Source organism: Anas platyrhynchos, chromosome 9 (genome assembly GCF_047663525.1).
Source record: "Anas platyrhynchos isolate ZD024472 breed Pekin duck chromosome 9, IASCAAS_PekinDuck_T2T, whole genome shotgun sequence".
NCBI lineage: Eukaryota > Metazoa > Chordata > Aves > Anseriformes > Anatidae > Anas > Anas platyrhynchos.
The window spans coordinates 18,509,494-18,527,717 of NC_092595.1; the positions used below are offsets into that span (position 1 = coordinate 18,509,494).

At 49.5% G+C, this 18,224-nt stretch overlaps 1 protein-coding gene across 2 annotated transcripts; it reads left to right on the plus strand.

The window, feature by feature from the left end:
- Positions 1-16,187: 16,187 nt before the first annotated feature.
- HES6 (hes family bHLH transcription factor 6) lies at positions 16,188-17,966 on the plus strand. Of its 2 annotated transcripts, none has more exons than XM_027464416.3 (4): positions 16,188-16,344; positions 16,423-16,509; positions 16,612-16,687; positions 16,793-17,966. In XM_027464416.3, the coding sequence occupies exons 1-4, from the start codon at positions 16,255-16,257 to the stop codon at positions 17,224-17,226; spliced, it is 687 nt and encodes a 228-aa protein (XP_027320217.1). In that variant the 5' UTR covers positions 16,188-16,254; the 3' UTR covers positions 17,227-17,966. The 2 variants fall into 2 exon arrangements, with proteins under 2 accessions (XP_027320217.1, XP_027320216.1); XM_027464415.3 differs by having other exon boundaries at positions 16,189-16,344; positions 16,606-16,687.
- Positions 17,967-18,224: the final 258 nt, after the last annotated feature.

Sequence of the window (18,224 nt, forward strand, 5' to 3'; positions counted from 1 at the left end):
TTTGCCAGCTCCACGTGCCTGCACTGATGCCTGCTGGAAAGCCAGAGTGTAGGCAGGGTTTGTCACACCTCCCTGCTGCTATCCCAAATCAGAGCCCAGCGAGGGGCTCATCTTCAGTGGTAACTGGTGGGGAATATCCTGACAGGGAATGTGTTTCTGTGTGGTGTGATGCTCTGTATTTACAGGAATACAATATCCACAAAAAATACACTGGGGACTCACCCAGCTGGCAGAGCCGTGGCGGTCTCCTGCAATTATACATGACATGCGAGAGATGGGATGCCAGCTAACACCTGCCTCGTGTTTATACAACACCACAGTACAACAGCTGCTCTATGCCCCATGCATCTGAGACTGCTTGGAAGGTAAATACACCAAGTACAGGATAACCTGAAACTGCTAGGCAGCTAGGGCAAACACCTGGTGCAATTGCTGTGCTCTGAAAAGGAAGGGCACTCACGCAGGGATCCTTACCAGTGCTGACAAGGTTATCTGGGAGGGAATTCCCAAAATATTGATGCCCATATGTGTTTGCTTCCCAGAAAGCCGCATCTCTTCCTTCTTTCCTTCAAGTCATTATGGTATTTGCAAAAGCCAAGTGAAACCTTGCAATCACACTTGAACAAACTCCGAGAAACAAACCTCCACCGACAGCTTAGCTGGAAGCACTGATTGCAAGAGCAAGCGAGGCCTCTAAACGCTGAGCAAAGCCAAATTTCAGCCCAGGTGAGCTGCTGTGTGCAGCGTAGGCATTCGTGGCTCTGGCTGTTGCCTCTTTACAGAGCAGGAATCAGATGTTGCGGGCTGGGCAGGAGGCACTGTGTGTAGATGACACTGTTTTATGATCTGGAGAAAGAAGAGACAGTAATTCACAGCAGAGAGCAACTCCTCACTGTCTTGCAGGACAACACACAGGCCTGCAGCACCACGCAGGGCAGCTGGCTGCACCCTCAGCTCTGCTGCTGGTTTCCTCCGTGATGCTGCAGGCGTGACCCAGGGTGGGGGTGCAGAGAGCAGTCCCCTCCCAGCTCCATGCTGCTGCTGGTCCCAGCACCGCCCGGTGCCCGCACACAGCCAGGCCAGCTCTGCCCTCCGCCTGCTCCTACGCCGACATGCTCGGGGCGAGTACTTTGCCCCATTCTCCTTGAAAGTGCAAGCAGGTGGTTAGCTAGTGCAACCCCAAACAAAAGCTCACAAACTTTCCCCTGTGCATTTTTAATTGCTGTGTGTAGCACAGTGACACTGAAGAAAATGAAGAGCAAGGGAGAGAGCAACAGAGAGAAATGGGCCGGGTTGGCTCTGAGCAGGCCAGATTCTGCCAGGCGGGCTAATTTACAGTGTGCAGCACTCGGTCCCTGTTAAATTTAGCAATGCTAAACTCTATGAAACAACAGGTAAAAGAATATTCACAAGTGCAGCTGCCAAAATACATCCTACTGGGAGATGTGACAAACACTCCATGGATTTCCTTGGGATCACAGCAAACCTATAGCCAGGGCTGGTATACCAGGATTTCAAGGTGACCATCTGATTTCAGTGTACCTTTAGTGTGGTTTCAGAGACAGACTTCGCCAAGAAAAAACAGAAGGAATTGAAAGACAAAAACAAAATCAGCAAAGGGGTTCCAGGACCTTCAAATCAGCAGATGCCTACGGATCTACACCACGAGGGTGGGTGGATTCCCTCCCTGCTGCCTGAGAAAGGCTGAGCCACCACCGCAGCGTGCCCTGCAATGGGGCCGCAGACAGAATCTCTTTCTTCCACCCAGCCACCTATTTCCACAAACCTCTAAGAATTTAATGCATTAGAGGCCTCTGCTTTTCAGTCAGACATGGTTGAAACTGCTCCTACAGGTTCCAGTCACTTGGGGTGGAGGGAGTTACCGAGGGCCTACACACACACACGGTGTGGTGGAACTGCACTCGTCTCACTTCTTCAGGCCCTGGGCTGGAGGAGAGAAAGTAGGGGCTGCACAGCACCCAAATACATCTGCTCGCCCCAGCTCCTAGGCAGACGAATGGCTGAGCCCCAATGGGAGGGTGGCAAAGAGCCAAACGCTCCCACTTCAAAGCTCAGCAAGGCGACCAGATTGTCTGTTGGCTTTTATTACGCTGCTATTGCTTGCGTGGTGAATTCCAGACAGGGGATGTAATGATAGACAGGCTAGAATTGCCTCGCTAATGATAAAGTTCAGGTACAATGTGTAGCCAATAAAGAACAAACCTCTTGAGTTTCATTTGGAAATAGCTGCTCTCAGTCACAGGAGTTTGCATAGCATGAATTCAAGGCATAATAACCGGCAGCGTTTGTCATTTGGGGGGAGAAGGTGAATTTTTAGCACGGAGTAAGTAGTGCAGGTGGTCAAAATGCAACAACCGAGTTTATTCTTGGTAAAGGCTGGCCAGGCTGCTGGAGTCTTTGAGCAGGGTGCTATCAGTGAGTGCAGTGAGTTGTGGAGCCTTCTCTTCCAGGCAGAGCTCAGCAACACTCTCCTTCCAAATCTTTCTCTCCTCTACCTCTTCCCCATAGGATGGAAGGAAGAAAGAACAAAGGATGGGGATACTTAAAGAAATAGCATGGGACAAGTCTCAAGAAGGAAAATCATAGGATCACAGAATCATTTAGGTTGGAAAAGACCTCTGAGATCATCAAGTCCAACCGTTAGCCTCACATTGTCAAGTCTACCGCTAAAGCATGTCCCCAAGCAACACATCTACGGAAAAAGGAAAAGTACAGCAGCAAGGCACTCTTAGAGAGCAGAGCAACAGAAGGGCTGGGCCATTACTATGCCTGCCAGTAGTCTACTGTGTGACTTTGGGGGAAGTCATGGCATTTCTCCACCTCACTTTTCCAGTCCATGGATTTATTTAGACAGCAATGTTTGCAAACCAAAGAACAAAGGTACGGTATATATAATAGGCCTATTCAAGCCCCGGGAGCTTCTGTTTGCTGTGTTTAGAAAAGGGCCCATATCTCGCTGTGTCTTTCAAAAACAAAAGACAGCCAATCACCTCTAGCTGAAATTAAAGACCTGTTTTCTTTGACAACAGCTCTTACACATATCTAATGCCCAGCAGTGGCCCAAAGGTGTAGAGAGCTCCATCAGTCCTTGTGGTATCACACCACTAAAGTGCACAGCAAAGGAGAAAACAGCACTGAAATACTATGAAGAGCCAAAAATTATCCTACACCATATTCACGAGCAGGTGATAAGTGAGTAACCATATAGCCTGAGTATTTGGGACTTCTGGCATGCCTTAGAAAGTGAGCCTATGGGCTAACATCCCAGAGGCAGGGCCTGGCACAGCAATGGGTTCGGTCACAGGCTGACAGCACCACTCCATATGGTGCTGAGGCTCTTGGAAAGAAAGGTGCTGATAGCAAGAAGGGGATGCCTGCCAAAACGAGCCTGTACTGCAGCTCGCTCACTCAGAGCTGTCAGGCAAACACCACAAAACATCACCTGGGGAGCCAGGCTGACAAGGCTGCTGTGCACAAGGGAACAGGCCTGCTAACAGAATTACACAGCACAAGCAGCCCCGCTCAAGGGACACCTGAGTCCTGGCCCAGCTCCAAACTAGCTCTGGTCCCTTTGAGGTGTGGGGACAGCTCTGTGTGGCTGGGCAGCACCCAGGATTTCCTATAGGACTGTTAACATGGAGTAGGCAGCAAGCAGTAGTGACACAGCTGCTTCCATCCCCACCTGTCCCTGGCAGCACCCTCACACCACCCCTGCGCAGAGTTGTACCCAGGCTCAGGGGGCTGCCAGGTCACTCATCTCCACACACAGCACGGTGAGGCAATAGCTGGAATATCCAGCAGAAGAGATATTAGTAGCCAGCTGTGCACATCTGGAGCAATAGACACAAGGAGGACACTCAGACACTCCTCTTCCTAAGACAGGCTGGAAATTCCTTGGATCCCCTAAGGCACTGATCCACCAAGACCAGCACTATTTGCACTGACATATCCTCAAAAAAGCTGGAAATATGCCCTCACTTTGCAGGAGTGACAGGCTGGGGAAAGGACCAGGGAATATGGGGAATGCCCAAAGTCAGACAGCAGTGAGCATGTGCTGAATCAGCTTAGACAAAATAAATCAATAGGCACTAAAATGGGAGGGTCCCTCACAGAGCCACGCAGCAGACAGAAACCCGCTGGAAGGACTGGAATGTGTTACTGGCAAATTAGCAGCTCTCTGTAAGATATGATCTGAACCAACCTGAAGCAGCCCCAGACAGATGCACCATCTGCTCAGAGCATTCCACAAGGACATCACAGTGTCAAAACCAGCAGACAGATCAAGGAGCGTTAATACAGAACATATCCGTGAGCCAGCCGGCAGGGAGAGATCGCGGCAGCCCTTTGGAAGGGCTGTCTCAGGACCATGCCTTCTGCTCGAGCCAGACTGGAATTTATCAATGACACAGTACACACAGAGGTGTGACTGCTGCTGTAATGCAATGGCTCTCTTGGAAGATGGAAAGGAATGGCAGGATGGACGTCAGACAGCAGCTGACAAATCATTCAACAAACGAGACGGCTGCCGCGAGACAGAAGATGAGGCATCCAATTTTAGTGCTCTAACAAAACAATCCAACAGTACAGGAGCCCCCATACAGGATCAGGTTTCACAAGTATCGTTGGTACGCTTGCAAAAAGGATCACTCAATCAGATGATAAGAGTAGCAATGAATTCACAGCACTCTTCTCAAGTTCACCTACTTGGTGTGGTCTCCAGAGAACTCCCGAAAGATGCAGGACGTGGCTAACAGGACCATGTGGCTCACAAGAGGCCTGCACATCTCCTGTCCTGGATGCAGCACAACCTTAAGATCCACTGTGCATCTCTGGAAGAGGCAGGTAACCTCTGCTCTTCTTTTCCTCGTGTCAGCTCCTGCAACAAGAAATTCAGTCCTGAGACCTTGTGGGCAGGCAGTGCAAGTCCTCCTGTTCCTGGGCCCTTTGCGGCACACAAAGCAAGGCGGGATGCTGGAGCACTGACTCCTCTACACCTCGCCTCCCCGCATGCTGCAGCGAGCACAGGGTTAGACCTTCAGTCTAAACTCCATGCGCCAGGCTTAGCCCCACAGACTCTAGAGGATGCCACCCAGCAGAGATCCCTCTTCCCCTCACCTGTGCCCCATGGACCTGGCAGCATGTGTGATTCTCAGACACCCTCAATTCCTTCAGCTCTCTTGCCACCATCATTTTTCAGTTGTCTCAGGTCCAGCAGTGAGGCAAACCAAACAAGTTAATTTTCGCTCCTGCCCCTCAGCTCCTTGGTATGTTTGATGCACTAGCTCTGCTGTCAGTACTCCACTCTGTGGCGAAGGGGGGGAGCAGGAGTCACGTTACAAACCCAGTTTTCTTCCTGAAGGATTTTGAAAGGGGATGGACATTACTGGGGAAGGTGAGGCTTATTCCTCATTTCTTTACAGGAAGGCTCTATCAGTAACAACACTGGTAATAACCAAAAGAGGCAGCTCAGGACTCTGGCTGAACATGTTTCTTATATCTTACAAGTAAGACGTCTCAGTGTAAGTAAAACAAACAAACAAACACTGGAACCAACCAAGGGCTAATTAGAGCTGTACAGCATTTGCCAGAAAAGCCCCCTGCTGAGATGCAGCTTACCCTGGCAAGGGCAGTTGTCTGTCTGTCCAGACAAATCGCATCCTGGACTAGCTCACGACCAGCTGATGGGCAAGACGGCTGCTGGGGGTACCCCTTGTGGCAGCTCCCTGCGACATCCTTACCAGCACCCTGCAGGGAGAGGTGCCACTTTTACTCCCAGAAGACAAGGCTACACTGTGAAAACTCATTTAGGCTCAAGGAATGCAATCACTGGAGGACAAGCCTCTTCTGGCAGCCTGGATTTTAAGAGCAAAATGTGAACGTTTTACAGGACTTGCAGGAAAAGCTGGAGCACCCCCCGCTGCTTGCAGTGCAGCCAGGGGACACTGCTGCTCAGTGCAACTATCCGCTCAGGAGGGCTCAAACACACAACATGTTCACGCCTGGCTTGTTCAGTTGATCTTATTCATATCTGAAAACAAGGCAGGCTATGGGAACCTAGTGTATTTACTGTGTTCGAGGTGCATTTTGAAAGCTTGATTCCTACTCCATTAAAATTGATTAACTTGGCAGAGAGTCTGTAAAAGACTTCATTTCGAGACATACGAAGAAATGAAGATGGTTAACGCAATTATGCTGACAGTAAAATGTTGAACTTAATTAAGATCTCAGCAATGATGACATATTTATGATGATTAAATTCAAGATCTGCAGATAAGAGGACAAAGGTAAATGTCTTGGTTCCCTGGACTCTCTTTTCTTACCTTCTATCCTAAAGAAAAAAAACTCACTACAAACCTCAGTCTCTTCCTCAGCCTGTCATTCCTTCCCAGGGATGTTCATAATCCCTAGCTAAATTTAACAAAGGATCAAGGATCATCGAAAAAAAAAAAAAATCAAGTTATTGTAAATTAGTGAATATGGGCACCTGGGCTGAGGTGAGCAATCCTGCAAGAGGAATTCACCTTTTGCTTGGCTGAAGAGGAAGAATTCACGGATATGAAGGAGAGCAGATCCAACCAGATGACACAAAGCCATGGGGAACCAAGCTTCATCGTTCCCAGAAAAGCTTGCCAGATGGCAAGTGTGAAAGGAGACTTTCTCCTGGAGGCACACAGTACACTACAGATGACATTAAAAGATAGCTTCATCTCTTTTGATGGCTACTTGTATTGCACAAGTGCTAAACAGGCAGCTTGTTACTGCACACAGTGCTGCACACCCAGAACAAGAATCCTTCTGCTTCCACAGCAAACTTTCCCTTGCTTCTATTGCAAAACTAAAAGTGAGTTCCAACAAAATTCCAGCCACCTGGGGCTGCTAGAACAGCCCCCTCCACTCACGCCCATCTCCTGGCCAGGGGGCAAAAATGACTGCTTTCTACACCTTTCCCTTTATTAAAAAAAAAATAAAAATGAATAAATAAAAATTAAAAAAAAAATAAAAGGAAAAGAAAAAAAAAATCGTACTGAAATAATACTACTCTAGTAAGCTGGAGCAGACAACTTCCATCCAGACTTGGGTTACTGCATTAAACAAAAAAAAAAAAAAAAATCCAGATATTTATATCGAGAAGCTCTCCTTGAAAACCCTGACAACACACTGGCAGTCCTACCAGCATTAATAGAGTCATGGAAGTGATGGCTGAAAGGGACCTGTGAAGGTCCCTTGTCTAAACCTCCTTGAAATAGGGCCATTGTCAATGGTTGATCAGAAATGGTGTCACTTTGTCTAACTAAGCCTCAGAAATGACAAAGGATGGAGATTCCCTGATCTCCCTGGGAATCCTCTTCCAGTGCTGGACCACTCTCCCTTGTGAGAGGCAATTTCCTAATATCTAATCTGAACCTTCCCAGCTGTGATGTGCAGCCACCGCCCCATGTTTCACTATCTGCCACTAATGAGATAAGCCTGGCTCCAGCAGCTTTGTAACTGCTCTTCCAGTCACTGTAGGACACTGCTAGATTGCCCTCAGCCTCCTGACCAGACGGAACAAGCCCACCTCCCTCAACCTCTCCACGTACCTCCAGGTCCTCACCACATTGGTAGTTCCCTGCTGGGTCCCCTCCATATTCTCACAATCGTTTTCACCCTGGGGCCCCAGAACTGGACATTACTGCCCTTGCCATGGGCACAAACCCAGAGCCCTGTCTGTAGGCTGGCAGTCAGCATTTCTGGAGCAGTCTGGCACTGGGTAGTCTTACATGGGTGACTTTTATCCAGCAGGACGACAGAAGAAGTGTTGAAGTGAAATACCGGACAGTCTAGAGGGAGAAAAACTTCTAATGATCTGTACTAAAGCGTAATATTATTGCTGAGAGTTACCCTGCTCAAACACAAAGTAGGCAAGTGCGGGATGCCATCCCTGTTTGCACTGCTGCGCCAGGACAGCAATCTGCTACAAGTACCAAATGGCGCTTCTCCTGCCTGCCCCAGACACTTCCAGCACACCATGATGGAGCCCCTGTAGCCTTTGGGGACCCTCAGGTAGTGGCTCAGTTTAAAAAAGGAAGAGGAAACTTTTATTTAGATGAGAAACTTTCAAGATCACTTCCTCCTTCACATGAAATCTGGGTAAATAACTTTATTGATACAACAAAGAGGCAGACGTCACCGGAGTAAATCAGTCAAGCACGCTCCCCATTCAGGCCTGAATACAAACATCATAAACTTTTTCCTAGGAAACACAAAATGAATAAAAGCAGGCCTTGGTGTTGAGACCAGATCCCCTCTCTTAACCACTAGCCTACAGGTCATATTCCTCCTCCTTCCAAGTTCCTCCTTGGAGCTCAGCTCTTCTCTTCTTTATAAACCCATAAGACATAAACGACTATTTAAAATCAAAATAGTCAGACTAACTTTTCCTAGAAGAGAAAATCCAAGAAAACACAAAGGGTTTTTGGCGAGATGACTGTGTGCAGGGAGGTGCTGAAGGAACAGCATGCACTCATGGTACCCACTGAACACAACCCACACGACAGCCAAAGGGAACTTGGGGAAGTTTCTCTTGCCTGTCCTTTGAAATACACTGACCACCAGAAGAGTTTCACTTAAAAACACCACACACTTTTGGCAGCATAGTGAATATTAAGGAGTATGTAAGTAACACGTTGATTGAGAAAATGCCTCTGAAAAACATAAGCATACGTCCATCTGACCCAGCTCCAGAGGATGTAAAACTGTTTGGGAGAGATGGAAGGAAGAAATGTGACAAACTGAGGGAGTTCAAGATGAGGTGACATGCCCAGAACGAAGGCTGGAATCACAGCCCCAGGTGGAAACAGTACTCATCTACAACTACCACAGTCATCCCCAGCCCTGCTGGGCATACTGCTCCTCACCAGTCTTGGCAGCAGCAGGGCTGGCAGTGGAGCAAGAAGCACATGTCCTGCTGCTACAGGAAGGCCCTCACCTTGCAGAGTGCGGTGCCAGGTCTGAGTGGCCCTCCTTGCTCCACAAAGAGCAGCACCCATGAGCACTGTCCCTCAGAGGAGGCTATGACCTGTTGACCCCGTTTGACTCTGCAAACCTTGGTCCAACCTTCCCAGTTGGCCACCCATGGCTGGCGGTGCCCTGCAGTGGTCTCGTGCTTCACCCCCTGCGCTGCAGGTCCCTGCCATGCCCTGGGCTGAGCTCTCCTTTCTTGTCAAGGTGAGGCCCAAGCTCTTTCTAGGCAGCTGCAGGAAGCAGGCTCAATCTGTGCCGTTTGCATTTCAAGCACCAACAGGTATGTACTTGCACTTTTGCCCATGGTTTCCATGATGAAAGTCCCTAGAGGATCTGTTTACATTGACATCTGGGGTCAAGCCTGAGGGTTGGCTCCACTCAGCTTTGGCCTACCTCAGAGTTTGCACCAAAGCCATCCACTCTGTCCTTCCTGACCCTCCAGATGAGCTCTTCAAGGAATCAGGCTTGTTTCTCCTTCTGGGCTTGTCTCTACATGTAGGTGTCAGTGACAGGAGGCAGGCCCCACAGCAGCTCTAAGCCAAGACCGGGCAGTTGAGGATTTGGTGTTGGCCAACTGCTCGAGCTTGTATCTTGCAGGTGAATGGTTTGATTCCAGCATGAAGGCATGAGACTGACAAGTTGAATTCTTCTCAGACCCTGGAGTCTAGCAAACCTGGGCCAGAAAGCCTCCCAGAGCAAAGCTAAAGGAGGCACCAGAGAAGATGGCTAGCAAAGCAGGAACTGGAAGTGTCTCTGAAGCCAGACTTTAGGGATTTCCCTGCTATGGCCTGAGACCACATCCCTGACAAATTTTGTGGTATATACCCACAAATGCTTGTATTTCCCTGACTATACAGCCTAATAATCACAAGTTGCTTGCTTCAAAGATCGGAAGCCCATCACGGATACTCCCATGACTCCCTGTCCCACCTTTCAGACCTTCCACATACATCTCCTCCACTAAACCAGTACTATTTTACAGACTACCTTTTATTTTACAGACTACCAGCTTCTGCACCTTCTCCAGCATATGCTTCTCGTGACACAAAGGAGCACAGGGGTTCACCAGCCAAAATCCCAGAATTCTTGCTTCCCAACGTTTCTCTTTCAAGTTACTGTTACTCGCCAAATACTTAATCAGGTACAAGCAGCTTTTGAAGTGCCTAATCTCCTACATTTCATTGCATTATTTTTATCCACAGACAGTTTAGGTAGCACAATTGTCAAAAGTGCTTGCTGGGATCCCTGTGGCTGACTACAAGCCATAGGCCACAAATCTCTATTACTGTGGACATGTTCCAGGCTGTCCACAGGCACTTCCAGGAAACACATCTACACAATTTGAGGCATCTCTTGCCATAGAGTCAAAAACAGGATTTATACAAAACATGAGCTACCAAAACAGGTACCAGGACTCTCAGGTAAAGGGCATTGGTCTCTGTTTCTAAAATATTTCTCATTTTGGCTTAGAAAAGACCGTGTTTATCAAAATTGACCATAAAATATATGCTATTCTTGCTAAACAGATGTGTTATATGCAATGTGAATGCACATCTGCAAGAAACTATGAAAGGAGACATTTTCTAGAGCATTTCACAAAACACACAGGGGCAAAGTTCAGAGCCTGATTATGTAGGTGTTAATCTGATAAATATAAAACCTGTGTCCTGTCAACAAACTTGGAGTGTCATTGCCAGAGGTACAGACTGGGAGTAATCCTGGCCATGCACTGCATGTCAGAAACAATGTTCTGAAGGGCACATATTTAAAAAAGCTTTCAGTCTTAGGATTGTGTTTAAGGGCTTCAATACCTTGTCTGAAGAAAAAGTAAATTAACCAGAATACTTGAAAGTCATTTAGGAACTGATGAAGATATCTTACAAAGGAGAACTGGTGATGTAAATATCACTGTTACAACGATAGACTAACTTGCATGATGAAGTAAGCTCCCTAATTAGGATAACTTTCAAATACCAGAAATACTAGAGAAATCAAATACAAGAGGCTTCCCCAGAAGTACCACAGAACTGCTCCCTCAAACACTGCAGGCAGATTTATTTTTTTTTTAACCTGACTAAAAGCACTCCATACTTACTTTAGACAATTTATTCTCACTTCCCTGAAGTAACTTCCACAAATACAATTAGATAGATTAAGCAATGGTCTTTCTAATCTCAAATGACATGGGATCCTGCCATTGTCACTGACAACAGACCACAGTCTCAGTGGTAAAGGTTCAAGCAGTTTGCAGTGTTGTATCTTAGACTTCTCTCTACTGGAGCCCAATAGGTTGAGGAGAAAGAATGTCAACATAATAAAAATGTCTGCTAAAATCTTTCAAAGCCAGATCTGTATTTAGGACTATCAAATATCTGAAAAGAACTGGTGAAGGTGAGCTGTCACCAACAAACTAGTGCTTAATGCTCAAGGATAACCTGAGATGGAAAGTCTCTTGGTAGAAACAGAGTCCTGTCCCAATGGACTTAAAGATACAACCAAGATACAGCTGAGGCAAAATAATGATGAACTTGAGGTCTTGGGAATGGTTACCATTTAATGAAAACAAAGTTGTGCCTATTTGTGGGCAAGAAGACAACACTACCACAGAAAAATAATTCACTGGCATGGGAAGCCATTACCTAAACAAGCCAGACACCAAAGAATGGGCAGGCACCCTTTCTCCTGGTCCCACCAGAGCCCACTGGCACACAAGGCTTTTGTCAGTGGAGCCTCACTGCCCAGCACCAACCCAAGCCAGCAGAAAGAGGCTCTATTGTCCTCCCTACTTGCTCACTACAGCCCCTGTCCATGTGTTGCATCTGAGCATCAGAAATACCTTTGCAGTGGCAGAAAACAGGGCACATCCTCACAGTCAAAGGGGATTCCCAGTTTTCACAGGGAGTGAATGTAATCTTGGAGCTCTTTTGTGAGTGGACATAAGCCCCTTTTGAATGTTATGCATTAATGTTGTTGCTGGCATGAGCCTTTCTTCTGTGCCCCAGAGAGGAACGTGAGCATTGCGCCAAGTCTGATGATAAACGACAAGGGATAGGAAAAGCCTTAGGGTTTTTCAAAGGGGCAACAGATCCTCAGTGCTCAAGGCAGCAAACGTGATTTGCAGTGGCAAACAGATTTGAGTCCAAGAGAAACTCAGCAAAGACTGATATTTAAGCAGATTTTCCTCTTAGGGTTAAACATCTCTTTTTAATAGTAGAGAAATCAATAGCAGTAGAGGGAACTACCATCAATTTGATAGGGAATGCTGCAATCCTCTCTGTACAGCTTTCCTCATTAACTTCATTTATTACCTATAACCTGTAGCTCTTCCAGATCCAGCATGCTCCCCTGGTCCTTGGCTCTGCGGAATGGACTAGTTTTCATCAGAGACTAGGCAGGAGACTAATTAAATGTACGCATTTCATTTGTGAAGGGACTCTGGGGAGATGAGGAGGGAGAAGATAGCTCTTTGCTTGCTCTGCCACCTAAACAGTTTGTATTTGTAAAAGTAATTCGGATGACAGCAAACTGATGCCTAAGGAGCAATTCACTCATTAACCTAACATCCACCACAGTTTACACCCACCACCATTTATATGCACCATTAATATTTATAAGGATGACGTGTCTCTTTGACTAGAACTTTTTTTTTTTTTTTTTACCTCCAACAACAACAGATGTTACACCATTTATGAAAGAAACTACTCAAGCATTTCCAAAGGATCCTGTCCATGCTCATCATGTCTTTATCCTGTGCTCTGATTATACTATGCACAGAGAGCCTGGATGACCTACTCAAAGTTCAGATCATGTCGGTCTCAAGCCCTAGAATATGGAAGGCAGCACATTTGCTGACAGAGTCATCAGAACTTCTCAAGTTGCATTATATCTCTGTGGATGTTCTTTGGGGAGCTGGAGAGCTTTTAAATGCAACTGATAGCTCAAGTGTGCAAGACATTACATGGCAGACTCTCCCAGCCCACAAGGATTTACCACTTACCCCTGGGTCTCTAAAACACACAGCGAACAGCCGAGGCTGCAGGATTGTCTTTGCCACTGCCGCCACAGCTACATTAGTGACCGCATATGATCTGCGAGGAATTAAGAACTGTTATTATGTGCTGCATGGTAGTGCTCTACATACAGACTTGCAGGAAAACACATTCTGCAAAGCTCTGATCCCATTTATCTCTACATAAATGTGCTTCTCTTTGGCTAAACTATAATTTACATCAAGCGTGGGAGGTGCAGCCTCTGGCAGGACATAGATCCCACTTTAGCAAAGTTAAACTCTCACCCTCCACGCAGGAGAAACCACACACACCTCACCATCAGCAGGCAGCAGTATGGCTTTAACCCGTAAAGAACTGCATGGCTATGTCGAGGGGCTTCCGAAATCTCTTTCAGGCACCACAATGCACAGGCAAGCACTGAGGTATTAGACAAGGTATCTAAGGTACATTTTCTTTTACTAGATTGCAGTTGACATTTACATTAAAATGCATGAGGTTATCATGAATCACTTCACCTGATGTGATGGAGCTCATTCCAAGTGGCACAAAAATGTCATATTACCCCTGTGGGCTAGAGCAGATAGCCCACAGTGACTTCTTCCTCAAAATGGCAGGTCTTGTAGTGCCCTGATATTTGTGGCACATACATTTTTAATGTACAGCACAAATGGCTCCAGCATTTGTCAACTCATCTGACCTGCAGCTTTTCAAAGAAAATATAAACAGACATACTCCACAGCAAGAGCTGGCCATGTGTAAAATGTGTGGCCATCAGTAGCCACCAAGTCAGAAAACAAATAGGAAGTTATATGGTCTCCAGCCATTCTTGGCCAAGCTCTGCTAGCAGGCCACTGTCTTCGGTGCACTTCAGGCTAGATCCTAAAATTAAAAACAGGTGAGACAAATCTCTGTGTGAATTCAGGAGCTCCTTCAATTCCTATTTACCTAGTTAGACAGCACAGCATCTCTAAGCTAGCTCTGAATCATACCTGATACAAACAACTGTGATTAAGAGACCTGGCAGATCTGGGGACTGAGTCTTCAGCCACAACAGCACAATGTTGCTTGTGTAAGCCAGCAGAATTCACAACAGCGTAAAACCCACTGTGTGTGTCTCTGACTACATGTACTAGGACATACTGAGTTTTCTTTGAAGGGAAAACAAGCTCACAGACTCTTTTGCAGTTCATCTATTACCACACAACTATATACATTCAGTGTGTTACTACACATTTTATAAAAGCGTGCCTGTGTTTTTATATGTTTTCATGTGTGTCTGCTGATGTTACATGCCCAGCTTTGGCTCAGAATAAAGACAGTCCCGTCCAAATCAACACCCATCACTTCACTGCAGTTTGCATCCACACATCTGCCTTTTTTTCTTACGCTAGGCCAGTTACGAATAGACCGGACACAAATTGCAGGCACAGGTGTCTCTACTTGTTTGAAGACCAAACTGCCATGCACCTGGCCCGGCCTAAGTGACACCTGTGCTTAGTCTGCATTAATTGTATCAACAAAAAGGATCAGCCCAGTTCAGCCTTGTGTTAGGTGGTGCACCGAGCTCGTTGGATCCGGCAGGATGGATTTAGCCAGGCCTTCCCAGATACTGTCCAATTTTGTTCCTGCCTAGCGCAATGAGATGTGTCACCTGGAGAGCGAGCTCTTTGCCAAAACCCAAGTAACCACCGCTTTAGCATACAGTGGCAAGAAAGAGAAACGTAACACAAGTACCTTTCTGACAATGAGATCTGCCAGCTGCAGCACAGAGAGGCTGAAGCTCAGGTCTCCAGCCGCGACGTGCCATGTGCCAGCTTTATCTCTGATGTGCTCCTCTCTGCGGCCGTGAGGGACGGCACCAAACATCTCTATCCCGGGTTCCCTTTATCGAGCAGGGACCAGCCTGCTGCAGGCAGCATTCACACAGTGCCTCAGAGACAGAAAGCACTACGAGGGCACGGCGGAGCTGACAGAGTGGCGTCACCCAGCGGGGCGGGCACCCACAGGTGACACAGGCCTGTGCCAGGCGGGGAGCACACACCAGCTCAGCAGAAACACTGAGAAGCTCAGGACCATGATTGCAGGCACAGACCACAGAGCAAGGCCATGGCATGGGGTTCATACACCCCGGGGATGCCCTGCCAGCGGCTGGCTACCCCCTCCCCCGGGGGCGCGCAGCCCACCCGCACGCAGCTTCTCTCGTGGCACTCGGGGAGCAGCAGCAGCAGCTCCCCGGCCCCAGGAGCAGGCTCAGCCCGCTGGGGCCGCCCCCGGAGCTCAGCACGGAGCAGGGCAGAGTTATGCCGAGCACGTCCAGGGAGCCGGGCTGCGGGGGGCTCGGCGCTGCCCAGCCGAGCAGGGGATGCTCTCGCCCCCCCCCTCGGGCGGGGAGGACGGGGCACGCATTAGCGAGGGGAATAAAAGGAGGGGAACAAAGGAGCGGGGGCGAACACCTGTCGCTCCCCTCGGGGACGAGCCCCGATGCTTTTATTCGCTGCCGTCTGTCGGGGGAACTGCAGCTGCCAACTGTCAGCAGCGTCAAGTTACCGCACAAAGCCGCCCGAGGCCTGGAGCACGGCGGGGCTCGGGGGGCCGGGGGAGGGCCGGGTGGGGGGGGGTCCCCGCTGCCAGCCCCCGGCCGGGTCGGCACCGAGGGGCCGGCCCCAGGCGGCGCTGCCCGCGGGCCGTGCTGCCAGGAGGGGACCGGCGTGCCCCAGCGCCTCCCAAACAATTAAAAATAAATAAATAAATACGAATTTAAATAAATAAATAAATAAATAAATGAAAGTCCCAAATAATTAAAAAATACCCCAAATAATTAAAATAATAATAATTATTAAAAAAAAAAGGACGAAAAACTTCCAAATAATAAAGCCCCCGATAATAATAATAAAAAAAATCCTAAATAATAATAATAACAAAAACACAAATATTTAAACATAAATAGAGACACCAGCGAGCCGCCCCCGCTGCCTTCGCGCCCCCCCGCCCCGCGGCACCCAAGGGCTCCCCCGCCCGCTCCCCCCGCCCCGCCCCGCCCCGCCGCGCCGCAGACAAAGCGTCCCGCTCCTATTGGCCCGTTCGCCCCACGCTCGGGCGGCTCTGTGCGCGCCGCAGCCAATGGGCTCATTGAGATGCAAATGAGCGGCTATAAGGCGGGCGGCGCGGCGCGGGGCGGGGGCCGGAGCGGGGCGCAGCGGGGGCAGGGGCCGGGGCCGCCATGGCGCCCGCGGGCAGGGGCCGCCCGCCGCGGGGGGACGGCGACGGGGACGGGGACGGCGGCACGGGGGGGGCCCGTGCCGACAGGAGGGTGAGCGGAGGGGCCGCGGGGAGGCGAGGAGGAGCCGGGGGGAGGCGGCGGGCGGCTGACGGCGCCGTGTTCCCGCAGACGAGGAAGCCGCTGGTGGAGAAGAAGCGCCGGGCGCGGATCAACGAGAGCCTGCGGGAGCTGCGGCTGCTGCTGGCGGACGCCGAGGTGAGGCGGGGGGAGGAGGAGGAGGAGGAGGAGGAGGGGACCGGGGGTGTTGGCGGGGGCCGGGGCCGTGCTGACGGCCTGGGCGCCCCGGGGCAGCTGCAGGCGAAGCTGGAGAACGCGGAGGTGCTGGAGCTGACGGTGCGGCGGGTGCAGGCCGTGCTGGAGCGCCGCTCGCTGGGTGAGTGGCGGGGCCGGGGGGCAGCGGGGGGGCGGCGGGGCCGGGGCCGGGCAGCGCCTCACGCCGGCCCCTCTCTGTCTCTGTCTCCCCCTCCCCGGGCCGCAGAGGGCGGGCGGCTGCAGCGCGAGGCCAGCGAGCGCTTCGCCGCCGGGTACATCCAGTGCATGCACGAGGTGCACACCTTCGTCTCCAGCTGCCCCGGCATCGACGCCACCACGGCGGCCGAGCTGCTCAACCACCTGCTGGAGTCCATGCCCCTCAACGAGGGCGGCTTCCAGGACTTGATCGCGGACGTTGTGGCCGAGCCCTCGCTCGGCCCCTGGCCCGGCAGTGAGGCGAGGGGACCTGCAGACGAGGCCTCCCCCGGCCTGGTGCTCCCTGCCTCAGCGCCCTCGCCAGCCCCCAGCGAGGAGACCTGCTCCGACTCTGATGAAGCAGAGGCTGAGTTGGGCCAGACCTCCACCGACGGACTGGATGCCTCCCGGACACGCAGTGTGCCATCGCCCAGCTTACCCAAATCCATGTGGAGACCCTGGTAATGGAGCGGTGCGCCCAGGAGTCGACGTGGAGCTGCCCGGCGAGGAGAGCGGCCGGGCACTGCACGCCCCTGTGGCTGTCGGACCTGCACGCCTGGCACTGCCGCATCCTGGGGCTGCGTAGATGGCACTCTGACACTGTCACCCCCCTGACAGGCTAATAGCAAAACACGTTAACATTTCAGCTGTGTGTATGTTGCGTGTGTGTGTGGTGTTTTGTAACTCGGGGGTTGTTTTTTTTATGAGAGGTCGGGGATGGGCTGGGGGAGGAGGGGGCTGGTTTTTTAGTAGCAAAGCTCTTTGGTGGATGCACACCAGTTATCTCATAACCCTGTCTCATGCTTTTGGCCCTTATAAGTGGCCCAAATCTCACTACCTTTTTCTCTTAAGAAAAAGCCCTTGTGCATTTTAAAGCTTAATGGTTAAATCCATGAGAAGTTCAGTCTGCATGCACAGTTTTAAGTGTTCTAGTGATAGCAAAGATCCCTGAAAGGGGTTGGTGTGGTTAGCATCTGTACGTGGTAGCAGTCTGGAGTCTCACCTTCAGTGAAGGAAGAGAGAACTAGAAACCTGTTGGAGTTAGATAAACATCTAAAATATTGGTGGCAGGGTGCCTTTTAGAAATGAGTGTCTTTATGCACATTTTGCTTTTAGCACATCTGAGTTTATTGTGACTTTATGTATATTAGGGTGTCAAATGTTTTTTATTTTAATCTTTAATAAAAAACTAAATTCACAACTGATTTTATGTGTTTTGCAGTGTGATACACTTTAAGTAGTTCACAAACTTGAACACAGTGCCCTATTGTTAACTACTAACAACACTATGTATATGTCTTGGAACAATGCTGGTAACTAAGCACTTAATTCATGTACTAAGCATTGTTAGCTCAAGTATTGGAATTCAAATGTTTCTTTTGTTTAATAGTAGCAGACACTTACCTTACTGCAGTGGGCAGTGTAGTACTGTAGGGTTATCTCATGCCCCAGGCTCCTGGGCA

Bases quoted from the DNA above. Each gene is read 5' to 3' on its own strand.
- HES6 (XM_027464415.3), top strand. From the start codon at position 16,255: ATGGCGCCCGCGGGCAGGGGCCGCCCGCCGCGGGGGGACGGCGACGGG. The intron at 16,510-16,605 runs GTGAGGCGGGGG...GCCCCGGGGCAG, and splicing joins TGCTGCTGGCGGACGCCGAG to CTGCAGGCGAAGCTGGAGAA. The intron at 16,688-16,792 runs GTGAGTGGCGGG...CCCGGGCCGCAG, and splicing joins GCTGGAGCGCCGCTCGCTGG to AGGGCGGGCGGCTGCAGCGC.